This window comes from Malus sylvestris, chromosome 10, assembly GCF_916048215.2.
Source record: "Malus sylvestris chromosome 10, drMalSylv7.2, whole genome shotgun sequence".
Taxonomy (NCBI): domain Eukaryota; kingdom Viridiplantae; phylum Streptophyta; class Magnoliopsida; order Rosales; family Rosaceae; genus Malus; species Malus sylvestris.
This window is the reverse complement of record NC_062269.1, coordinates 21,904,306-21,927,743: the sequence shown is the minus strand read 5'-3', so window position 1 is coordinate 21,927,743 and position 23,438 is coordinate 21,904,306. Positions and strand designations below refer to the sequence as shown.

The 23,438-nt window shown below is 39.1% G+C and overlaps 1 protein-coding gene across 2 annotated transcripts; it reads left to right on the top strand.

The window, feature by feature from the left end:
• On the top strand, window positions 1–5,333 carry LOC126585818 (translocase of chloroplast 120, chloroplastic-like). Of its 2 annotated transcripts, XR_007610657.1 has the most exons (3): window positions 1–129; window positions 465–4,440; window positions 4,802–5,333. XR_007610657.1 is itself a non-coding variant. In XM_050250366.1 (2 exons), the coding sequence occupies exon 2, from the start codon at window positions 505–507 to the stop codon at window positions 4,354–4,356; it is 3,852 nt and encodes a 1,283-aa protein (XP_050106323.1). In that variant the 5' UTR covers window positions 1–129; window positions 465–504; the 3' UTR covers window positions 4,357–4,663. The 2 variants fall into 2 exon arrangements, 1 of the variants encoding a protein (XP_050106323.1); XM_050250366.1 differs by lacking the exon at window positions 4,802–5,333 and having other exon boundaries at window positions 465–4,663.
• Window positions 5,334–23,438: the final 18,105 nt, after the last annotated feature.

Here is a 23,438-nt window from a genome sequence, read left to right as displayed (position 1 = left end):
ATCTAATACACAAATAGAAGAAAATCCCGGAGCCTCAGTCTCTCCCTCTCTCTCCCTCTCTCTCTCTCCTCTCTGAATCGAAGCGAGACGAAAGGCAGAGCCTTCATCTCTGTCAACCCAGAAAACCTGGTAAGCTTTTTATCCGCTTTTTATTGGTTAATTAATCTCCTTTATGCATTCATTTAATTTATCTCGTATTGTTTTTTTAATTCCTTTTTCTGCATAAACCCTAATGAAAATTCAAGGTAGGATCTGGGGTGTTTCGTTTCAATTGTTTTTTGTTATCAGTGATTGATAGGTACATACTGGAAATGTTAATGGAATTGTTTGAATGCTCTTTTGTTGGAAAATTTGGAGTCTTTTTCAGTTGTGATTATTTTTTTTTTTTGGGGGGGGGGGGGGGGGTTTGGTGATTTGAATTGAATAATCTGATAATTGGCTTTTTTTCTTCTTCTGGGTTTTAGTGAATCTAGGGTTTTGAGGCTGCATATTGAGGATTTGGGGATGGAAAATGGTGATAAGATTGCTGGTGGGTCTGAAGTGGGGGAGAACAAGGGTGTGGATGTTAAGGTTGTTGAGGAGAGGGTTGTAGAGGGGTCTAATGGACTCAAGGATGATGCGGAAGATGAGGTTTTCGAGGAGGCGATAGAGACGCAGGAGAATTCGCAGGAGCAGGGCAGTAAAGTTGATTTAGTGGATGCTGTTGTTGTTGGTGAAGAAAGAGAGACTGAGACGGTTGGTGGCTTGGGGTTGGCGTCTCTTATTGAGAGTCCTAGTGTCGATACATTTGAAGAGGCAATTGAAGTTCCTGATGAGGTTGGGAAATCTGATGATGATGATGCTGAAGTGAAGGTGGAAAATCTTGTAGGTGGGAACAGCGATGATGAAGTTGGAGTGGCAGGCGGAATTGATGATGAACAGACTAAAAAGGAAGCAGTCACTGAGGAAACAAATGGATTGACAGATGATGGGTTGGTGGGCAGCCAAGAAGATGCAGTAAAAGAAGTTACTCAGGTTGAGGCTGGTGGAGGAATATCAAGTTTGACAGGTGGGGATGAGGCTGATGTAAAGTCTGTAGATCTCGAGAATGTGAAGTTTGAAAAAGACAATTTTGAATTAAATGGACTTGCAGATGGCTTGGTGGGGAGCCAAGACGTTGAGGTGAAAGAAGTATCTGAGATTATTACTGGTGCGGAAATAGTAGGTTTGACAAATGTGGGTGAGGTTGATTCAAAGCCTAATGTTGTTCTTGAAAATAAGGAGCCCGAGAAGGATGATCTTGATAATTCAACTTCAGAGCCAGTATCTACAGATGAAAAATTAGATACTGAAGATCTTGATTCTCCTCAAGTAACTGAATTTAATAAGGAGATTTTGAAGGAAGCTGGTAATGGTCAGGAGTTAGAGGAGAATTCCTTGAGCATAGAGAATCAGGATGAGAAGACTGTGGATCTACTAAGTGCTTCAGATGGCGTTCCTTTGAAGCTTGAAGATGATAACGGTGTGGAACTGCTTGATAGAAACATGGATACAGTGCATCAGGAAGGTGATAGTGCTGAATCAAATGATGCCACGCTTGGCATTGAAGAAAAGCAGGAGTATAATAAGACTGAAGAACTGAGAGATACTTTGACTTTTACAGATGCAGAACATCAAGGTTTCAGTAATGGAGAAGTGAAAGACTCTTTCACTGTGCTGGGTTCAGAGCATCACGAGGAAAAATCTGAACCAAAAAGCATTTCATCTGATAAACAACTGTCTGGGGAGGATAGTGAGGAAATGATTGTTACGTCAGAAAGGGAGATCTCAGCTCTTTCTGAAAGATCTGCAGCTGAGAAGACAGAGAAGATTCAGGATGGTGCCACTAATTTGAGAGCACAAAGTAACAAAGATGATCAACCTCAGCGAGCTGATGAAATTGCTCCTGAAGTTCGTGACAACATTGCTGTGCCTGAAGAGCCTGAAAAGAAAGAAAACATTCAGGCAGAAAAGGGAGTCACAAAAGTGAACAAAGAACAAGAGATTCAACCTGTATCAACTCTTTCTTCATCTGGAAATTCTACACAACCAAGTCCCCCTCCTGCTCGGCCAGCTGGCCTTGGGCGTGCTGCCCCACTATTGGAACCTGCGCCTAGGGTGGTCCAGCATCCTCGAGTAAATGGTACAGTATCTCATGCTCAAAACCAGCAAATTGAGGACCCCGTTAATGGAGAGACAGAGGAGTCTGATGAGACTCGTGAAAAGCTTCAGATGATAAGAGTGAAATTTTTACGTCTTGCACATAGACTTGGGCAGACTCCGCATAATGTTGTTGTGGCTCAGGTTTTGTACAGATTGGGATTAGCTGAGCAGCTGCGTGGTAGAAATGGGGGTCGTGTTGGTGCCTTTAGTTTTGACCGTGCGAGTGCCATGGCTGAACAGCTTGAGGCATCAGGGAATGAACCCCTTGATTTTGCTTGTACCATTATGGTTCTTGGAAAGTCAGGAGTTGGTAAAAGTGCAACCATCAATTCTATATTTGATGAAAAGAGGTTCACCACTGATGCTTTTCAGATGGGGACAAAGAAAGTTCAAGATGTTGTGGGTACTGTGCAAGGGATTAAGGTACGGGTCATTGACACACCTGGACTTTTACCTTCCTGGTCGGACCAGCGACAGAATGAGAAGACTCTCCTAAATGTTAAGCGCTTTATCAAGAAAACACCTCCAGATATTGTGTTGTATCTTGATAGGTTGGACATGCAGAGCAGGGATTTCAGTGATATGCCACTCTTGCGCACCATCACAGACATTTTTGGGCCCTCTATATGGTTCAATGCAATTGTGGTTCTGACTCATGCTGGATCAGCTCCTCCTGAGGGCCCAAATGGTGCCGCTTCTAGTTATGACATGTTTGTCACTTCACGATCTCATGTTGTTCAGCAAGCCATTCGTCAGGCAGCTGGGGATATGCGCCTCATGAATCCTGTTTCATTAGTAGAGAACCACTCTGCTTGCAGAATTAATAGGGCTGGGCAAAGAGTCCTGCCAAATGGTCAGGTTTGGAAACCTCATTTGTTATTGCTCTCCTTTGCATCCAAGATTCTGGCCGAAGCAAATGCATTATTGAAGTTGCAAGATAGTCCACCTGGAAAACCTTTTGCGACTCGAACTAGGGCACCTCCTTTACCTTTCTTGCTTTCATCACTCCTTCAGTCAAGACCACAGTTGAAGCTGCCTGAGGAGCAGTTTGGTGATGATGACAGTCTAGACGATGATCTGGATGAATCTTCAGATTCTGATGATGAATCAGAATTTGATGAATTGCCCCCATTCAGACGTTTGACCAAGGCCCAGGTGGAAAAACTCTCAAAAGCACAGAAAAAGGCATATTTTGATGAGTTAGAGTACAGGGAAAAGCTCTTTATGAAGAAACAGTTGAAGGAGGAGAAAAAGCGACGGAAGTTGATGAAGAAAATGGCAGCTGCATCAAACGAACTGCCAAGTGATTATGTCGAAAATGTAGAAGAAGACAGTTCTGGTGCAGCATCTGTACCTATTCCCATGCCAGATTTGGCATTGCCGGCTTCCTTTGATTCTGATAATCCTACTCACCGTTACCGGTATCTAGATTCCTCCAACCAGTGGCTCGTAAGACCTGTTCTGGAACAGCATGGTTGGGATCATGATGTTGGTTATGAGGGTATAAATGCAGAAAGACTGTTTGTTGTTAAAGAAAAGATACCCTTATCTTTTTCTGGCCAGGTTACCAAGGATAAGAAGGACGCCAATGTCCAAATGGAAATTGCTACTTCAATAAAGCATGGAGAAGGGAAAGCGACTTCATTAGGGTTTGATATGCAGACTGTTGGAAAGGACTTGGCTTATACTCTACGAAGTGACACAAGGATCAGTAACTTTAGGAAGAATAAGGCTACTGCTGGTCTCTCAGTTACTCTCCTGGGTGATGCTGTATCGGCTGGTATGAAAGTTGAAGACAAATTTATTGCTAATAAACGGTTCCAATTGGTTATGACTGGTGGTGCAATGACTGCGCGTGGTGACGTTGCTTATGGTGGTAGTTTGGAGGCTCAGTTGAGAGACAAAGACCATCCTTTGGGTCGTTCCCTATCAACCCTTGGGCTCTCTGTCATGGATTGGCATGGAGATCTTGCCATAGGGTGCAATATACAGTCTCAGATTCCAGTTGGACGGCATACAAACCTGATTGCTCGTGCCAATTTGAACAATAGAGGGGCAGGACAACTCAGCTTGCGCTTAAATAGCTCAGAACAGCTTCAATTAGCATTGATCGGCCTCGTTCCTCTGCTCAGAAAGTTGTTCACTTTTCCTCAACAGTTGCAGTATGGGCAATGATGATAGTTGTGCAGTGGAAGTGTTGCGGTATAGGTCTCATCAAGAGTGAGTGAGGAGTTCATCTTGAGATGGTCATCACCACAAGTGAGTGATTCTAAGCTGCTGGTTTCAAATAATTTCAATATAGTATTTCATTGATCCTAGTGATTTTATCTTCTTAACTATATATTGGCAATTGGTAAATTTAGTTTTGTTAAGGTACTGGGCTCGGTGTTGCGCCTATTTCAGTCAGGCCTTTGTCTTAATTATCCATATGGGTGTGAAAATTCATTTATGCTGCCAAAGTTGTTGATTGCTTGGCCTCTCATTCTCTGCTTATTTAGGTTCTCATGCTCGTAGTTCAATGCTCATCGCATTTACTTTATATTGTTTGTGCATGGTTGAGGGCTTTGAATATAAAGCCGAGTGTTCACTTTCAGTCATTGATATTGTTTGTACATGGCAGAGGGCTTTGAAAACAACCAAGTTTTTAGTCTTTTGCGGGTTGGTGTTTCATCAATGTTTGCTGCACCTAAAGGAAGCCAGAAGTATGAATAATTTTCTACTTGAACCCCGTCCTTGCACTCGTTACTGTGAGCGAAGGAAAGGGGGAATCATCAGCAGGATGATGGAAAATAACGAGGGTATCTTCTGCGCGACGATGATTTTCTTCTCCTTGTGTTTGTAACGCAATTTTGACAGACTTAAGAATTGTGCGTCAGTTGGACTATTGTGAACTCTTCTTTGTAATGTACCGGGAGTTCTTTTTGTTGTTCACATATTTAAGAGTTGGCATTGCTCTAGTGATTAGACCGGAGTTACGAGGTTTCGTTGCGTCTATAGAACACACAACATTCTAAAACTGCCGCAAGATGAAAATAGTTTTCAGTTTGGATTGAGCAGCCAGATCCTCTTAGAAACATTTGATTCATTTTTCTTGTCGCCGTGTATGGCTCATAATTTAGAATTTAAGGTGACTATTGTTGTTTGAGAGAGAATTTACTGTGACATTAGAGAGTGCCAATTGCTAGGTTCTGCTTGCAAGGTGCCGAAAGGGATACCAACCCATGTTTGTTGGTACCCTTTGAAGTGATATATTTTGTTTTAGACCATCTCTAACATTTGAGTTAAAACCTAAAATTTTTAATTTAGAAATAGTTTTTCTTCTCAAACTCTTCTGGGTTAAATTTTTAGTCCGAAATTATTAAATAATGAATTTAGGATAATTTTTTTCTTAAAATAACTTAAAAAAAAATTATGTAGACTATCCTAATTTAATTTTATGAACATTTTAACTAAAAAATATTTAGATTTCGATAAATATTGAAAAATCACTAAACCGGCCTACGAAACAATACGAAACACATAAAATAAAATTTTTAATTACTTTAACCGTTGGATTTAAATATGGACTGTTAGAATTTTTTTTTTTTTTTTTTTACCTTTGGATTTGATCAAATTAGATCTTAGCCCGTTGAATTCAATGAATTTATAAATATTAAACTAAAAAAATATACACATATGTAGTGGGCCAGCCCCATTAACCTATGGGGAATTCTGGACTAAATTTGCCCCAGAAATGAGTTTTAGGTTTTAACTCATATTTGCCTTAAGGGTTGGAGCAAGTTAGGATAAGTTTAGAACTTACAATTTGAGTTTTACTCTAAGGGTTGGAGTAGGTCTTAGAAGGACTAGCAAAAAATATATTTTTTTGTTGTAGCCTATTTTATTTGATAAGGTTAAAGAGGGCCGGCGGCAAGGGTAGAGAGATTGAAAGGGATGTGTTTGTAGAATTGTAGGGGAATGTGTGTTGTTATCCCTCCTACATTGTGCATTTATTTATAGTAGTAAAAGAAGAAAAGATATTCCTTCTTCCCCAAGTAATACAAGTTGTAATAGGAAAGGATAACTAGAATTAAATCTAATCTAGGATTTACACAATCACACTTAAATAGGGAAAGTTTACAACATTACCCCTTGAGTGTGTAAATACTCAAGGTAGATTTAGCATCATGCAGAAGTTGAGGAAGTCGACTCGTCGACACTGATTCTAAGGAACAACGCTTATTTTCAATAAGGTAAAAACTTGCATAAGTAGTAAGTCTCACTAAAAAACCCTAAGGCTATGGCAAAAACCTGAGGAGGGACAAAATCCATAGTCTAAGGAAAAATGCGTGAGAAATGCAAAGTCAAAAGAAACGTCTACGATACGTCATCAGGGATATGACCAGCCTGAGGTGGGTGCCTCGTTAAAACCTAGTTAGGTAGCAAAAACCCAGTGGGAAAAATGCTCCTAATCGTAAGGAAAAAAGTACATTAAGATCAAGCAAGTATCTTGAGGATACTCCCCCTGAGTTTGACACAATTCCAAAGAGAAATAGCAATGTTACAACTCAGAAAGTTTACGCATACCAATTCCATAAACAAGCTTCTGAAACGTCGTATTCGGCAGTGATTTGGTGAAGAGGTCGGCCATATTGTCTTGTGAACGGATTTGCGTGACTTCAATCTTCTGATGCTCTTATTGTTGATGTGAAAAGAAGAACTTCGACGCAAAGTGCTTGGTGCTGTCTCTTTTTATATAACCATTCTTGAGCTGTTCGATGCATGCTGCGTTGTCTTCAAAGATTGTCTTTGGGACATCAACGACGGGATAAAAATCGCATGAGCTTCGAATATGGCCCAATACTACTATCAACCAAAAGCATTCTCGAGTTGCTTCATGTAAGGCAAGAATTTCAACATGGTTAGACGAAATGGCAACTAAGGTCTGTTTAGTTGACCTCCAAGAGATTGCGGTGCCTCTAACGGTAAAGACATAACCCGTTTGAGAACGCGCCTTGTGCGGATTAGACAAGTATCCTGTGTCGGCATAACCAACAAGGCGAGAATCGACTCGAGAAGCAGAGGGTGCGGCATCACTCGAGGATCTGTAAGGATAGAACAAGCCCAAATCCGTAGTACCTGTAAGGTAACAGAAGATGTCTTTCACCCCAATCCAATGTTTGCGTGTAGGTGCATTACTGTATCTTGCCAAAAGATTAACATCGAAGGAGATGTCAGGTCTAGTGCATTGAGCTAAGTACAATAAAGCGCCTATCACACTTAGATAAGGAACTTCAGGCTCCAAAATCTTTTCATCATCCTCCTTCGGACTGAAGGGATCTCATTTTGCATCCAGCGATCGAACGACTGTAGGAGTACTCGAAGGCTTCGCTTTATACTCATTAAAGCGACGCAACACCTTCTGGGTGTAGTTCAATTGATGTACTAGGATTCCATCCAAACAATGCTTTATCTCGAGACCGAGATAATATTGAGTCTTACCTAAATCTTTCATCTCAAATTCCGACTTCAGGTGAGCGACAGTTCTTGCGAGCTCTTCAAGAGTTTCGATAAGATTCATGTTATCGACATATACTGCAACAATCGCAAATCTGGAATGTGACTTCTTAATGAACATACAAGGGCATAGTTCGTTGTTCACATATCCCTAACTAGTCAAATACTCACTCAGACGGTTATACCACATTGATAGGAGCATATTTATGCGACTTAGTTGGCTTGTTCTTGTGCATTTATGTCGTGTTTCCTTAGTTATTTTAATGTTTAAAGTCATTTTCGTGTGTTTTCAAATTTTAAGGACAAAGTAGGCAAGAAGATGCATTTTGGAGCAAAATGGAGCTTGGAATGCATGTCACATATTTGGAACCAAGGTTTGGACGAAATTGAAGACTTAAAGAGGCTAAGAATGTGAAGAATTAGTGTACAAAGGATCAAGAACTCAGCCACAAAAGGACACACATCCTTGCCGTGCAATCCACATAGCATTCCCTTTGAATTCCCATGCATGCTTAATCATCCTTGTCCCCTAAAATATTTCTGATTTCATTCCTCAATACACTCAATTATCACACTCAATTGCTGCATACCTCTTGTTCCCTTCACCCATCAGATTTCACACAACTTTCACAACCATTCCATGCACCAATTGATGCTCCATCATCCACATTTGGGATCCAATGCCGTGTGCAACACATGTTGCTGCACCTTTGACTAATTTCTGAAACATTTCACCTCCCCTTTTCATTTCCATGCAATGAACACAATCATTCATGCTCCCTAGCTGAAATACCACTCCATTTTACCCTCCATACTTTGCATCATTGCTCCATTTTCATCCTTGGACCATTGCACACCACAAATTCACCCTTCTTGCTGTGCATTTCCCCCACTGCCTAATCTGATTCTCTAGGGTTTTTGAGGCCTATATATACATGTTTTCAACCCTTGGCAAAGGGTTGAACCTCCCATATTCATCATTCATCACAGAAAATTCGTCCATGCACACCCTAGGCAGCCAAACACCCCAAAAACACCATTCTAGTGCCCAGAAAACATAACAGCCACTCCACCTTCTTCCACCCTCTTTGCCGAGTTCTCTACCATCCTCCAACCATCAAACACTCCTCCACACTTGCCCTAAACCTCTCCATACCATTCCCCATCCATTCTACACCATAAAACTACCCAAAACATCTTCACAACCCAATCTGCCGCAAGCAAGGAAAGGGACAGATTCACTACGATTGTTTGGCTCTTCATTCTGAGTTGTTGAACGATTTTAGGTGTTTTCTATCTTATATTTCAATGTCTAATTCATATAATCTTTGTTTTGCTTTAAGTATGATTGGCTAAATTTGTTTTGGCTAAGGGTGGATTCAAAACCATGATTATATATGTGAAATAAGTTGATTACTTTCAGTTATCGTTGTATAAGTCGTGAATACAATTTGCTTAACCGTTTTATTTAGAACTTATTCTTGTATGTTGGTTGAGAGTGCACGCTTAATTTGCATGCTTGAATTTGATGCTAGGATATAAATTTGTTTCACCTAATCGTTATGAATTTATATTCGTAAGTAGTGAAGGTCGCTAGTCACGATCGTGTTAAGTAGATTCCTGGCAAGAGTATCATGCTTTTCATAGTTACGAATGCCTTGTCGATGCTTACGATTTCCAAAGAACGTAATGATTCTAACTTGTGTCTTTATCATGCTGTTCATATAAAGAACTTGTTAGGAATAATTTGTTTGCGATGCATATTCATCCAATTCAATGATTCTAGGGAAATCTGAAGGTTAATTTAAGCGGACCTAATTAACTTGGAGTGTCGAGATTCATAACTTATTCAATTGATAACTGGAAATCGATTTAGGTTGCATATATTTCATGTGTGGAGAAGAACCCCTTAGCCATTCCATCATCCATTGATTCTTCATAACTTTGTATTACAATCTGTTTCTCTTACAATATGCCATTTAAGTTTATTTTCGTCCAAATCAATTCCCCAATTATTTTGAATTCCTAGATTAATTGGAAAGTGTGTTGGTTTATGTTTTTAAGTGTTTTGGTACAAGTTAAAACCCAAATTCGTCCAATTTGATGCTTTGTGTTCAAAACTGCCCAGAAAGTGTTTTTAAGGCAGTTTTGAATCTTTTGATTGCTGTTTTGAGTTTTTGGTTTGTTTTAGTATTTTAAACGTGAGTTTTGCATTCTTTGAGTCTAATCTAGTGCTTTAAACTTTGTTTTTACATTTCTAAGTCAGTTTTCAAGTGTTTAGCAATCCCTCCTAATCCCCGGTCTAGAACGATCCCTATTTACATACTTTGCTACAATTGATAAAAAAAGGGTTTAATTTTGTGTGTTAACTTATTTTTCACATCACACATTATTCTGGATTGCTTCAAACCTTAGAGTAAACGCCTTAGTAGAATTGAGAGTGTGTTCCAGGTTTGGAAATATTTGAACCAGTCAATGTAAGTCCTTCGAGAACTTTCATATAGATTTCCGTATCAAGATCCCCATATAGATAGGCGGTTACTATGTTAATCAGCTTCTGTTTGGACCTAAATTTACATTGGCCTGTGAAATCAAGGCCGTTGAGTGAACATAGCGCCCGACTATTGGATCAAGAAATAAAGGTCATTATTAAAAGATAATGGTTTTTAAAGTTATGATTTTTATCATAATTTTCTTTTAATAATGATTTATTATGAAAGATGAGATATATATCTGGAAGCATGACGGCACAACTGGCGTGTGAATGTGTGGATGAGATTGGATTTAAGTGACAGCCATCAGGATGCATGCATGGATGAGTTTAAATCATAGGAAACCTAGGTAGACTAGGCTTTTCGTTTTACTTGGTAATGGATGTGGCAGACGTGCCGTGAGAAAGCGTATCATATATATATATATGTATATATTTGGTGGATGTCGTACATTTTGGCAGTCTGCATGCCATGGCAAAGGTGCAAACTATATATATATATATATATATAATTGGTGGTTGTTTAGGTGAAGGTTATCTAAGTCATGTCAGATACATGGGAATTTGAAATAGGACTCTACTCGAGAATCAGGCCGTGCCAAGCAAGTGCATCAGTCCTATAAATACAGATGCAATGGCAACGGAATGAGGACCTGCCAATTCAACACACAAACTGCCCTGCGCAAACCCTCGCTCTACGCAAAACCTCTCAAACATCTTGAGATTTTTTATTTTCCTTTTTCACCAACACATTTTTTGTTTGGATAAGGCAACCGTCGAACATCTTTAGTTTGGATAAACAGCACTGTTGCTGTAGAATCAGCCGACCGTAGAGCACCTTCAGTTTGGATAAACAGCACTGCGACAAGGCCGATTGGTTATCTATCCAAGTCTCAGTCGAGGAGGATTTTCGAATCCTTATCGGCATAGGTCATCTCGTTAGCCTTCTCGGCAAAACGAGGTGTTACAAGTTACTATACTCGGCACATTGAACGCCGAGTCGTTTATGATTGGTTATTCGCAAGTAGGTTTTAGAGTTCGGCATTCTGATGGCCGAACCACTTTCACAATCAAGACATACATTTTTTTTTGAGTATTTGTGTCCTTATACTTTGGTGTCGATTCAGCATGCTTATACTCTCACGAATATAATCACCGTGACCGAATCTGGTGTCGACGATTTGTGAACTTCGTAGAACTAGTAGCTTTGTCTTCAAGCTCTAGAACTTGAAGGCCGAGACGTGTTCCTTCCTTGGCCGCAGTCGCGAAATCAAGAAGTCAGCCGCGCACTCAACGCAACATCAACACATTTTACTCCTCGGCCGATAAGTTGGCACACCCCGCATACAACCTAATGATGTAGTTAGCTTACTAATTACTCGGCCTGCGTGCCACGTAGGCTTGGTAGTTTTTAGGGTTAACATTTTGGCACGCCAGGTGGGACCCAGTGCTAAAACTACGAAGTTCACATGATAGATCAAGATTTCAATCAGGTTCCGTTGGAGACTTGGCGCCAAGTGAAACATTGCTACAAGAAGAAAGCCAAACTCCTTGAGAAGTTGTCTAGAAGATGGGGGCAATTTTCCGTTCCAGCAATAGTCAAACTTCGGCCTAGGAAAATTGTCAAGATGGCCGAAGAAGAACCTAGGCCACTTGTTTGTTCGGTTGAGACTGAAAGTGTGGTAGGCTTAAAAGAAAAAGTTCAAGTTTCTGACCCAAAAATTGACTCAGAAAATGATTCATCAAATGAATGTTCCAATGATGAACGAGGCCAATACACGACTTTAGACGAAAAAACCACATCAATTGATATGGTAATTGGAGACATGATCTTAGAAGCCGAAACCACGCCAATTGATATGATTATTGGTGATAAAGCTGATATAGAGAAATCCTAGTTGGCTAAGTTGTTCAAGTTAAAAGTCGAAATTGGTGAAATTATTATGCCCGGGGGGCATAATAATTGTCCAACACAGTCGGTGGCCGATAAAACATCTTTCATCAAGCCAAACGTATTTGAAGATGTTATTCTATTCGGCTTTGAAAAAAGTCAAACTGAGAATTTTGATATAAAAAGATCTCGGCTAGGACTAAAACATCGTTGGCCTCCTCCACTTTATGGTTAGGCCACTTTTGTTTTCCTTTGTTAAAAAAAAAAAAAAAAAAAAGAGCAGGTGAATAAACATTTTCTTAACCATTCGATCTTTCAGACTGATGCGCAAGAAAGTAAGGTTAAAATTTTAGTCTTGTTGAGACTACATATAATATATATAGAGTTTTGGTGTTGGGCAGAAATCATGCAGTATTTGTCGAGTTTAGTGGTGTCGATTCATGTGGCGATGTTGATAAAAACAAATTATTTTCTCAATCATTCGGCCTTGTAGGCCGATGCTTAAGAAAATAAGGGGGGCAAACATTGGTAGTCGGCGGCGTAGGTTTATTTGCTGCGTTGCTGACATTGGGTTTAATATATCACATTCATGATTGATGGACAAGCCGAGCTGCCAAGAATGGTTCTCCTCGGCCCAATGTTTTGCGACCTCGACCTACTTTTTCTCGACCTCGGCCTAACGGTAGGAATGCATGCAAATTCAACATTATATTTATATATGCATGGCATGTATGTTGGCAGAACACATTCAATTGAGTTTTGTTATGGAGTTTAATATATATATATATATATATATATATATATATATATATATTTATATATTCAAAATAGGTAGTAGGCTTCAGCCTATGGACATGGTGGCGTGAGGAATCATGATTTGCTTCAAGGTACCAGGCTAGTAGAAGTTATGGTTTGCTTTCATGTCATGTCAGAACACAATTGGAAAGAGTGAGAAGTCATGGTTTGCTTTCATGTCATGTCAGAACACAATTGAGAAGACATAAGTTTTGCTTATTTATTTAGGCCAAGCTCGACCAATTCGTCGAATATACTCGGCCGAATTTGGGTTTTATTGTTGTTTTGCTCGGCCAATTTTTGCCGAGCTCGGCAGACATGAGTTGGTGCTCGGCAGTAAAATCATGGGTCTCTTCTCTTCCATAGCATGATATCTACGGTAAAAGGCTATCTAAATGGGGGATTTGTTTTAATATTTCGGTGGACCTCATCTCAAATTTTGGTCAAAAGAATGAAATTTTAGAAATTAGTTTGCCGAATGAATTTTTATTCGGCGATGGTTTCTCAGTAGTTCTCGGCTATATGTTTTTCTTGGTCATTCAGCGAAGTTACGAGTTTCAAGGCCATCTAGTCGAAGTTGAGGGAAATTTTAATATGCATTGACGAATAATTTCCTTGACCATTTGGCTTACGAGCCGAAGCTCAAGGAAACTGGGGGGCAATGTTTGGACCCAAATTTACACCGTCGGCCTGTGAAATCAAGGCCGTTGAGTGAACATAGTGCCCGACTGTCGGATCAAGAAAGAAAGGTCATTATGAAAAGATAATGGTTTATAAAGTTATGATTTTTATCATAATTATCTTTTAATAATGCTTTATTATGAAAGATGAGATATATATTTGGAAGCATGACGGCACAACTGGCGTGTGAATGTGTGGATGGGATTGGATTTAAGTGACAGCCATCAGGATGCATGCATGGATGAGTTTAAATCATAGGAAACCTAGGTAGACTAGGCTTTTTGTTTTACTTGGTAATGGATGTGGCAGACGTGCCGTGGGAAATGCTATCATATATATATATATATATGTATATATTTGGTGGATGTTGTACATTTTGGCAGTCTGCATGCCATGGGAAAGGTTCAAACTATATATATATATATATATATATATATATATATATATATATATATATATATATATATATATTGGTGGTTGTTTAGGTGAACGTTATCCAAGTCACGTTAGATACGTGGGAATTTGAAATAGGACTCTACTCGAGAATCAGGCTGTGCCAAGCAAGTGCATCAGTCCTATAAATACAGATGCAATGGCAACGGAAGGAGGACCTGCCAATTCAACACTCAAACTGCCCTGCGCAAACCCTCGCTCTACGTGAAACCTCTCAAACTTCTTGAGATTTTTTATTTTCCTTTTTCGCCAACACATCTTCTGTTTGGATAAACATCACTATGAAGGCAATCGGCGAACATCTTCAGTTTGGATAAACAACATTGTTGCCGTAGAATCAGCCGACCATGGAGCACCTTCAGTTTGGATAAACCGCACTACGACAAGGCCGATTGGTTATCTATCCAAGTCTCGGTCGAGGAGGATTTTCGAATCCTTATCGGCAGAGGTCATCTCGTTAGCCTTTTCGGTGAAACGAAGTGTTACAAGTTACTATACTCGGCACATTGAACGCCGAGTCGTTTATGATTGGTTTTTTGCAAGTAGATTTTAGAGTTCGGCATTCTGACGGTCGAACTCTCACGAATATAATCACCGTGACCGAATCTGGTGTCGACGATTTGTGAACTTCGTAGAGCTAGTAGCTTTGTCTTCAAGCTCTAGAACTTAAAGGCCGAGACGTGTTCCTTCCTCGGCCGCAGTCGCGAGATCAAGAAGTCAGCCGCGCGCTCAACGCAACATCAACACATTTTACTCCTTGACCGAGCTCCGCCAACGAGTTGGCACTCCCTGTATACAACCGAATGACGTAGTTAGCTTACTAATTACTCGGCCTGCGCACCACGTAGACTTGGTATTTTTTAGGGTCAACAGCTGCATATCCAGTTTTTTCGGAAATTACCAAACTGATAAGGTAGCGAAAAGTAATCACATCCATAACGGGTGAATAAGTTTCGTCATAGTTAATCCCAAGGCCTTGTGCAACAAAATGAGCTTTGTAACGTACAATTTCGTTCTTCTCATTACGCTTCCGAACGAAAACCCACTTGTAGCAAACGGGCTTCACATGTGGAGGTGTAGGAGCTACATGTCCAAACATTTTATGTTTTGCAAGCGAATCGAGTTCAACTTGATTGCTTGTTTCCAGTTTGACCAATCAGTTCTACGTCGACATTCATCAATTGAACGAGGTTCAATATCATCGCTTAACATGATCTCAGTAGTTACTACAAATGCTAATACATCGTCGACAATCATCTCATTTCTACGCCACACATCATTTAAGCTAGCATAATAGACCGAAATCTCACGATTCTCGGGAGGAGGATTCGTCTCTTCAAGGACGCTTCCATAATCTAGAATTTCCTCATGAGTTGGATAGAATGAGTAAGTGATAGTCGAATTCACAGTAGGCTCTTTGAGACCTTGTGCCGTAGGTTTCCTCTTCCGAGGGTGTGAATCCTTTGAACCAAGGGGTCTGCCACGTTTTTGTGTAGAGGCAGATGATTGACTAGCTGCTAATGCACGTGGATTACCAATATTGGTGTCCCGGGCCTCCAGGAGAGAAGTCTGTCGTACATTTGGTACAACCATATTTGCAGGCTTATTCACAGATGTAATATGTGATCTTGTCATGCACATTAGATCGGTGCAAACATTTGGCATGCTCTGAGCTATGCTCTGAAGATCTAATATGCGTTGCACTTCAGTTTCAGACTAAGCGGTGTGAGATCTAAATGAGACAAAGTGGGAGTCGTCCACGATAATTCGTGTTGTTCTTCAGGAACGTTGACATTCTTATCTCCCCTTACGACGATAAAACTGTTTCATAGAAGTGACAATCCGCGAAATGAGCGGTAAACAGATTGCCTGTCAAAGGTTCTAAGTAACGAATAATCGAAAGAGAATCATATCTGACATAGATTCCTATCCTTTGCTGAAACCCCTTTTTTGTATGTAAGGGTGACGAGATCGACATATATACCGCACAACCAAATATACGTAGATGCGATATGTCATGTTCGTATTCGGTAACTAATTGAAGGGCACTAAATTGTTGTGTCGCAACAGGCCCTAGGTGGACCAACTTTGCTGCGTGCAATATTGCATGGCCCCAAGCAACAATCGAGAGCTTGGTACGTATGACCAACGATCGAGCAATTATTTGTAAGCGCTTAATGAAAGCCTCTACCAGGCCGTTCTGGGTATGAACATGGGGTATAAGATGTTCAACTTCAACCCCAATCGACATGCAATAGTCATCAAAAGTTTTAGACATGAATTCTCCAGCATTATCCAATCGAATAGATTTGATCGGATAATCAGGATGGTGAGCCCTGAGCTTGATAACCTGAGCCAACAGTTTGGAGAATGCAGCGTTCTTTGTGGACAACAAGCACATGCGTGACCAACGTGTGGAAGCGTAAACCAAAACCATAAAATATCTAAATGGTCCGCATGAAGGGTGAATCGGTCCACAAATGTCCCTCTGAATCCATTGTAGAAAAATGGAAGGATTCGAACGAATCTTGTCATAAGAAGGCTTAGTAATAAGCTTTCCCATTGAACATGTTTGACATGCGATTCCTTGGATCGAACCTAAACTTCAGGTTAGTGGATGCCCGTGTGAAGATTTGAGGATACGGCACATCTCTATTCGTCCAGGATGTCCCAAACGATCATGCCAAAGTATAAGTTTGTGCGCGGTCCCAGTAGTAGGGCCGGCCACATAATGGCATTCTATGAGGCGTATGGTTGTAGACTACAGACCACTTGGGATACGCTCCATCTTATCTAGAATACACTTCTGGCCATCTTCGTAGGAAGTTATGCACAGAAATTCAACTCCATTTTCTACGTGGGTTTTAGTGTGGTAATTGTTATCTTTAATGTCCTTCAAACTTAACAACGTTCTTCCGGAACGTAGAGAATAGAGTGCCTCAACAATGGTCAAGATTGCACCATTGGACAACATTATACATGCCTTACCGTATTCTTCAATCAGGTTGGACGGGCTTGAGAGGGTTGTCAGCGGTGCATTCTTAGGTATGAAGTTAGTGAAATAGATGCGTTCACGCAAAACCGTGTGCTTGGTTACATGCATAGACAACTAACTTTGCCACTAGTCATACCTAGAATGAAAAATTAATTTGAATTGGTCACATGCATAAAAGTTCTAAAAACAAATATAAATTCAAAATAATTTTATTTATTCAAGGACGTTAATTAATTAAAACTTAATGTCTAAAAATAAATCACCAACAAATAATCCAAACATAAAAGGAAAAATTGTTAAAAAATCAACCAATAACAAGGGGGTTTCGGCCACTAGGTGGAATTCAGCCTTAATGTGCAATTTTAACTAACGAAAATTGTTTATGTCTAAGATTCTAATCTTCCATAGGGGTGGTATCCTCCTGAAAGTCAGAAACCTCCATCTTTGTAGTCTCCGGTTCGTCCACTTGCACAAAGTTTGATTCAAACTTTTTACAACGAGAATGATATTCATCTACAACATTCTTGGGAGCTCGGCAAACACGATACCAATGATCCTTTGAACCACATCGGTAGCACATGTCCGCATCTATGGTTTCTGGTGCTTTGCCCTTATTATTAAAGTTCAAGGCCTTAGGAGCGAGGTTTGGGCGCTTCTGGGCTTTGTTTCCTCCCTTGGATGGGCCTTGACTATGTTGACCTTGGTGGGATGGCTTCTGGTTGCCCTTACCATGCCTCTTTTGGTGTTTCGGGTGTTGGTTTGTGCTATAATGTGCTTCAGGCATAACAGTCGCCCCAGTAGGTTGAGCTTGATGATTCATCATCAACAGCTGGTTCTGCTTTTCAACAAGAAGTAAAACAGAGATCAAATCCGAGAACTTAGTGAACTTTTGATCTCTATATTGTTGATGCAGGACAATATTAGAAGCAGAGAAGATCGAATATGTCTTCTCCAGGAGATCCTATTTGGTCAAAGTTTCGTTACAAAACTTGAGAAGTGATCGGATTCGACAAACTTCATAATTATATTCATTCACAGACTTGAAGTCTTGGAAGCGCAAATGCTACCAATCATGTCTTGCTTTAGGCAAGAATATGTCTTTTTGGTGATCAAAACGATCAGCCAAAGTGACCCATAGTGCACGTGGATCCTCCTCAACAAGATATTCAGTTTGCAGAGCATCATGGATGTCTTCAGATGAAGATCATATTGGTGGCTTTTTTAGCTTCGCCAACAGGGTTGTCCGTTTCTTCTTCAATATCGGGACGCAAGTTCTTTGCAGTGAGGTGGAGCTTCACATCTTGGACCCACTTGAGGTAGTTCCTTCCAAAGACCTCTAAAGAGGTGAAGCCAAGTTTGTTCAAATTCGACATGTTCCTATCACAAAATAGATTGACAAGATGTGGTTAGTGTAATGGAGAAAAATCAATCCATTCACATAGAAGTAGAACATACAGGTTCTATAGACATGTATTGGTTTAATTTTGCATGAAAAACTTCGGGTTTTCATGGGTGATGTTTCTAAATGAAAACTTCGGGTTTTCAAACAAGGCATGTTTATAAGAAACTTCAGGTTTCAAAATAATTATGAACTTCATGTTCATATATTCTTGCAGGCAAACACAAATATATACAAAAAAATGCAACAAGAATATGCAAAAATAGAACTTTAGGTCTATAATTATAATTGAATTAATTATTTGGACTTCGAGCCAAATTAAAGTGTGGGTGAAAAAATATAAAACTCATTGGGCCTAAAATAGTTAGGCAAATAAAACTCGGGGCCAAAAGAAAAATAAGCCCACGGGTGGCTTAAAAAATGTGATTCGTGTGACCTAGGCCTAAAAATTGGGCTGGGTTTGGTCTCGGGTGGGGCTGCAGGCCCAAACAAAGAGGGCACAGATTGGGTGCAGCGCAAACAGTGAAACCGTCAGGGGGGGAAGAAAAACAGGTTGGGCCTAGGTAGTGGGCTGCTTCGGGCGAGCCCAACAAAAAAAAACTTATGTTTGTGCGGGCCGCTTCAGGCGAGCCCAAAGAAAAAAACAAAAGTTTTTTTTGTTTTTTTTTTCCACGGGCTGATCAAACAGCTTATGTGCCAATACAAGGGGCCCAAAAATTAGGAAGTTGGCCGAGAGATGGAGCCCAATATGGCTCGGTTTGGGTCCAAAGACACCCCAACTGTAGTTGGGTGCGTTTGCCGGGGAAGAAGGCCGGTCCCACTGCTTCAGGCAGTCGTGCTTTGGGACAACGGTGCTCGGGGCGAGTCCATAGGTCAACGAAGACCTCATATATGAACGGAGATTGAAAAATCTCGTCGTTCTATCAAAACCCTAGTAATACGAATCGAAAATTTAAAAAAATTTAAACCAGATTCGAGAATCTTGGTCAACTGGTATTGGGGACGAGCTTCAAGCTATCAAACATGGTGACCCGTGAATGGGGAATGGCTATAAGCCAACCTGGGACTGAGGAAGATGCCATGGAAGACGTCGGGGTCGTTGGGTTTCAATCCTGCAGCCCCCAGCTCTGGCTGGGGAACTCGCGGCTTGGCATGGCTCGGCCACCCAAGCTGCAAGCTTGGTTCAATGGCGCGAGGGCATGGGTTTGAAGAACCAGGTTGCCTGTTCCGATTTCTTTTTTTTTTGTTTTTTTTGTTTTTTGTTTTTAACTCAATTCGTATATAATTTAATTCAAAGCATATTCAATTCAATAGTATAATGCATGTACATATATTTGATGCAATTCATGGCAAATATTAAATTCACATAATTCAACAATTATGAATATAATGCATACACAATTTATGTAGAATCTAAAATTCGAAAAACGTAAAGTTGGGTCATGCATTATGGTGAATGTTCATGTTATTAGGGCTGCAAAAATATCGAGATAAAAACCGTTGTTTTGGAAGAACCTGATTGCGTGATGATATGGATGGACTGGTTTGATGTAGAAAAATTCTTCAACGTCAGATTCTTAAGCGCAAGCGTGTTGATAATGTGTTGTAGCCTGTTTTATCTGACAAAGTTAAAGAGGGCTGGCGGCAAGGGTAGAGAGATTGAGAGAGAGAGAGAGAGTGAAAAAAAAAATAGTAAAAACTTATTTATGCGAAATTACTTTAATGCACACATTTTTTTTATTCTAACATTTATTTTCTTCTTCTTTTTTCTGACCAAAAAAACATTTATTTTCTTTTCAAGCAACTTTTTTCACGTACGTATGAAAGGTTGTAATTGTAAATTCATTGGGTTTTTTTTGTTGACAAGGGAAGTCCTTAATATGTAGTTTAGATTTGTCATTGTTTTGAAACATCATTGAAGACAAGTTGGATTATTAACAACGAGTTAGGTGTTGGGAGCGGGGAGAATCAAACACATGATACCTATAAAAACTATTAACTACTTGAGCTCTAAGCCATTTGTAGTATGACTTAGAATTACTAAGATTTGGATTGTGGTGTCATGATTTATGTTGTTTCCTTTCTCCTAGTGCAATTATGAAGCCGCTTGCAAGTATCATATAATGGTAGTTGCTCATAGTTCTACGTTATCAAGATCCATATGTCAAGGTTCTAAAAGACGTTAGGCGTTAGTCGGGCGGCGGGTTAGGACATAGCGCTTAGACGGATTAAAGTAAATTTATTAGATATTGTATAAATAAGTGCCTATTTATACTTAAAAAAGAACATAATGTATTGAGATAACATAAATTGCAAAATCAAATAATAGATTATAAAGTATTAGAACATATTGAAAATATGGGGAACAAGCATATAATGAGTGTTCATCCAAATATTCAATAAGCTTCTTACATTTTATTGTAAAAATAAAATGCAAAATAAAAGGTATTAATTTTTTGTCCAAGTGAGAGTTGCGACCTAGGCGGGCTAGGCGGATGCCTAAGCGGGTCTAGGTGCACTATATTAAAATTCTGTCATTTTCCGATTGAAATTTCTTTCAAATTCCTCAATGAAACAGTAAAAAATGTTGTACTTTTATTTATTGGCATAAAAGAGCAAAGTTAAAGGCATAAAACAATCTCATTTTTACTACATGAAATGAAATGGAATTATTGTGACTCCATGTGTTTACTAAAATATGAGTACACGAATCATTTCATTTTTTAACTTTTCTTAATGTTTATTAACACACATAATGGAACAAGTACGAGTTTCCCCTTAAGCTCCATAATCAAATACTTAACCATTAGAAATCAGATCAACTAAGAGATAGTTGATCCAATTTTCTTTCTTTACTCTACTTATAAATATCTAATTTTTTCACTCTCATTTATGTTAAGTAAACCAACTCTCAGAAATCTTTAGTTACAAACATGTTCATTTGCAAATTTGTCTCAAATTGCAATCCTCATTTTTTAACAAGATGCTTTCAAATCGTTTGCCATATCATTAAGTGGTTGTGCTTAATATTTTAATAAAGTTTTGATGATTCTAGCTAGTATTATTGTCTTTAAATACACCAGTGGCCCATATAATTAATTTTTTAGTGTATAATACATTCGTATTGCCAGCAAAGAATCAAAACTTTGCTCACCAAATCCAATATAAAATACAAAATGTCGCCAGCAAAAACCACAAGGCTACTTGTCATTTGGCAAGGTCATATAACTCCAACTTTATACAACATATTAAAATTCCAAAAACCTGCTGTCCTAGTGACCTCATTTTGACCACATGTGAGGTTATTTTTTAGATAAGTTCTCAGATTAATTTTATACACAAAATACTAATTTATAAAACAAAAAATAAAAAATAAGAAGAGAGAAGAAGGTTTCAGGTCATGTCCAATCTTTTGCATCTGCAAAACCTGTTAGAGTAAATGTAGAATTATGGAGAATAATCCGAATAATGACTTTGAGGTACGACTTGAATCGTTTCCTTAAAGTATTATTTGCTCATACTCGAATGAGTTTGCTAAAGGGTTCTTGGCAAATCACTTCCAGTATACAACAAAGTATGGAATATTCGATTAGCAAAACCGAATTATATTCCCTTAGAAATAACTAGAAAGAAATTGTATGAATGTGATGTAGAGAGAAAAGAGAGCAAAGAAATTATGTAGACAACAAATTTCTGAATAATTCTTTTCTACTAATGTCACCACTATATATAGAGAGAATTACACCCTTTAGACACATCCTTTGATTTGAGTATGTCTTTTCACCATGGGATACAACACATTGCAACATTATGTCCAATGGACATATCTGATACAAATACCAATTACCCAAAGGTTATATATGTTGTAAAACATGCAGCAACCATTGGGTATTAGCAAAAAGGTTGCAATGCAATTTTGAAAAGATATAATTGTTGGGTCAATGACCCAACTTTCCGTCAAACAGCCTCATCTATATATATATATTATTTTTTAAATATTCAACAATCCTTCCCTATTTTAAAAATATATAGAAAATGATATTACAACTCTCTCTTTATAATTATCACAAACATACCGATATAATCATGCATACAATAAAGGTGTCTTTCGAATTAAACCTTTAATTAGTGTAAGTAATTCAAAGTTATAACGAATGCGATGGTGACCTAAGTTTAAACCACCTATTCTTATGTTAAAACCGGAATCACTACACACATGACTATGTCTTATTTCCTTAAAGAAATTCCTGAACCAATTAAGCACTATTATGGCCTTGTGCTTCATCCTAGTTTCATAAACATTTACAAGAGAAAACCCAACTCTTGGTAGAAGCGGCACCACTTCTTATGTTCATATAGGTAAGGTTCCTTCCCATGTCCCTGCTACTATAGACATAACTACAAATAACCTCATTAAGAGATAAAACTCATCCTCCTAAACGTAGCAGTCTTGCACTGATCATCCTGGAATTAGCTATATAATAATTTTCAGTGCTTTCACAACCACTTAACAATAACTTGTTATTACTCATTAAACTTTTAAACTAGTGATGTTCTAGACAAAGTCGGGTTACCATTATTGGTGGCTAATTTTCAGTAAAAGGTTTTAGCCCCATTCCACTAGATGTACTAACTACCAAAGCTCTTGAAAGTGCTTTCGTTAACGGATCCGCCAAGTTATTACTTGATTTAACATAAACAACATTAATAACTCCATAAGTTATTAATTGCTTGACATATTCATGTCTCAAGCTAATATGTCTAGACTTTCCATTGTATACCTTATTGTATGCTCTAGACAAAGTAGCCTCACTATCACAGTATAAAGAAATGGATGGCATTGGTTGTGGCCACAACTTTATTTCCAATAACAAATTTCTAATCCATTCCGCTTCTTTACCTGCTGCTGCTAATGCTATAAATTCAGATTCCATAGTTGAATGTGCTATACATGTTTGCTTCTTCGAAGCCCAAGAAATTGCTTCTCCGGCAATTGTATAAATCCACCCTGATGTAGACTTATTATCATTAGCACTTGTTATCCAACTTGCATCTG

Coding starts and splice junctions, on each gene's coding strand:
- LOC126585818 (XM_050250366.1), top strand. CDS start 505: ATGGAAAATGGTGATAAGATTGCTGGTGGGTCTGAAGTGGGGGAGAAC.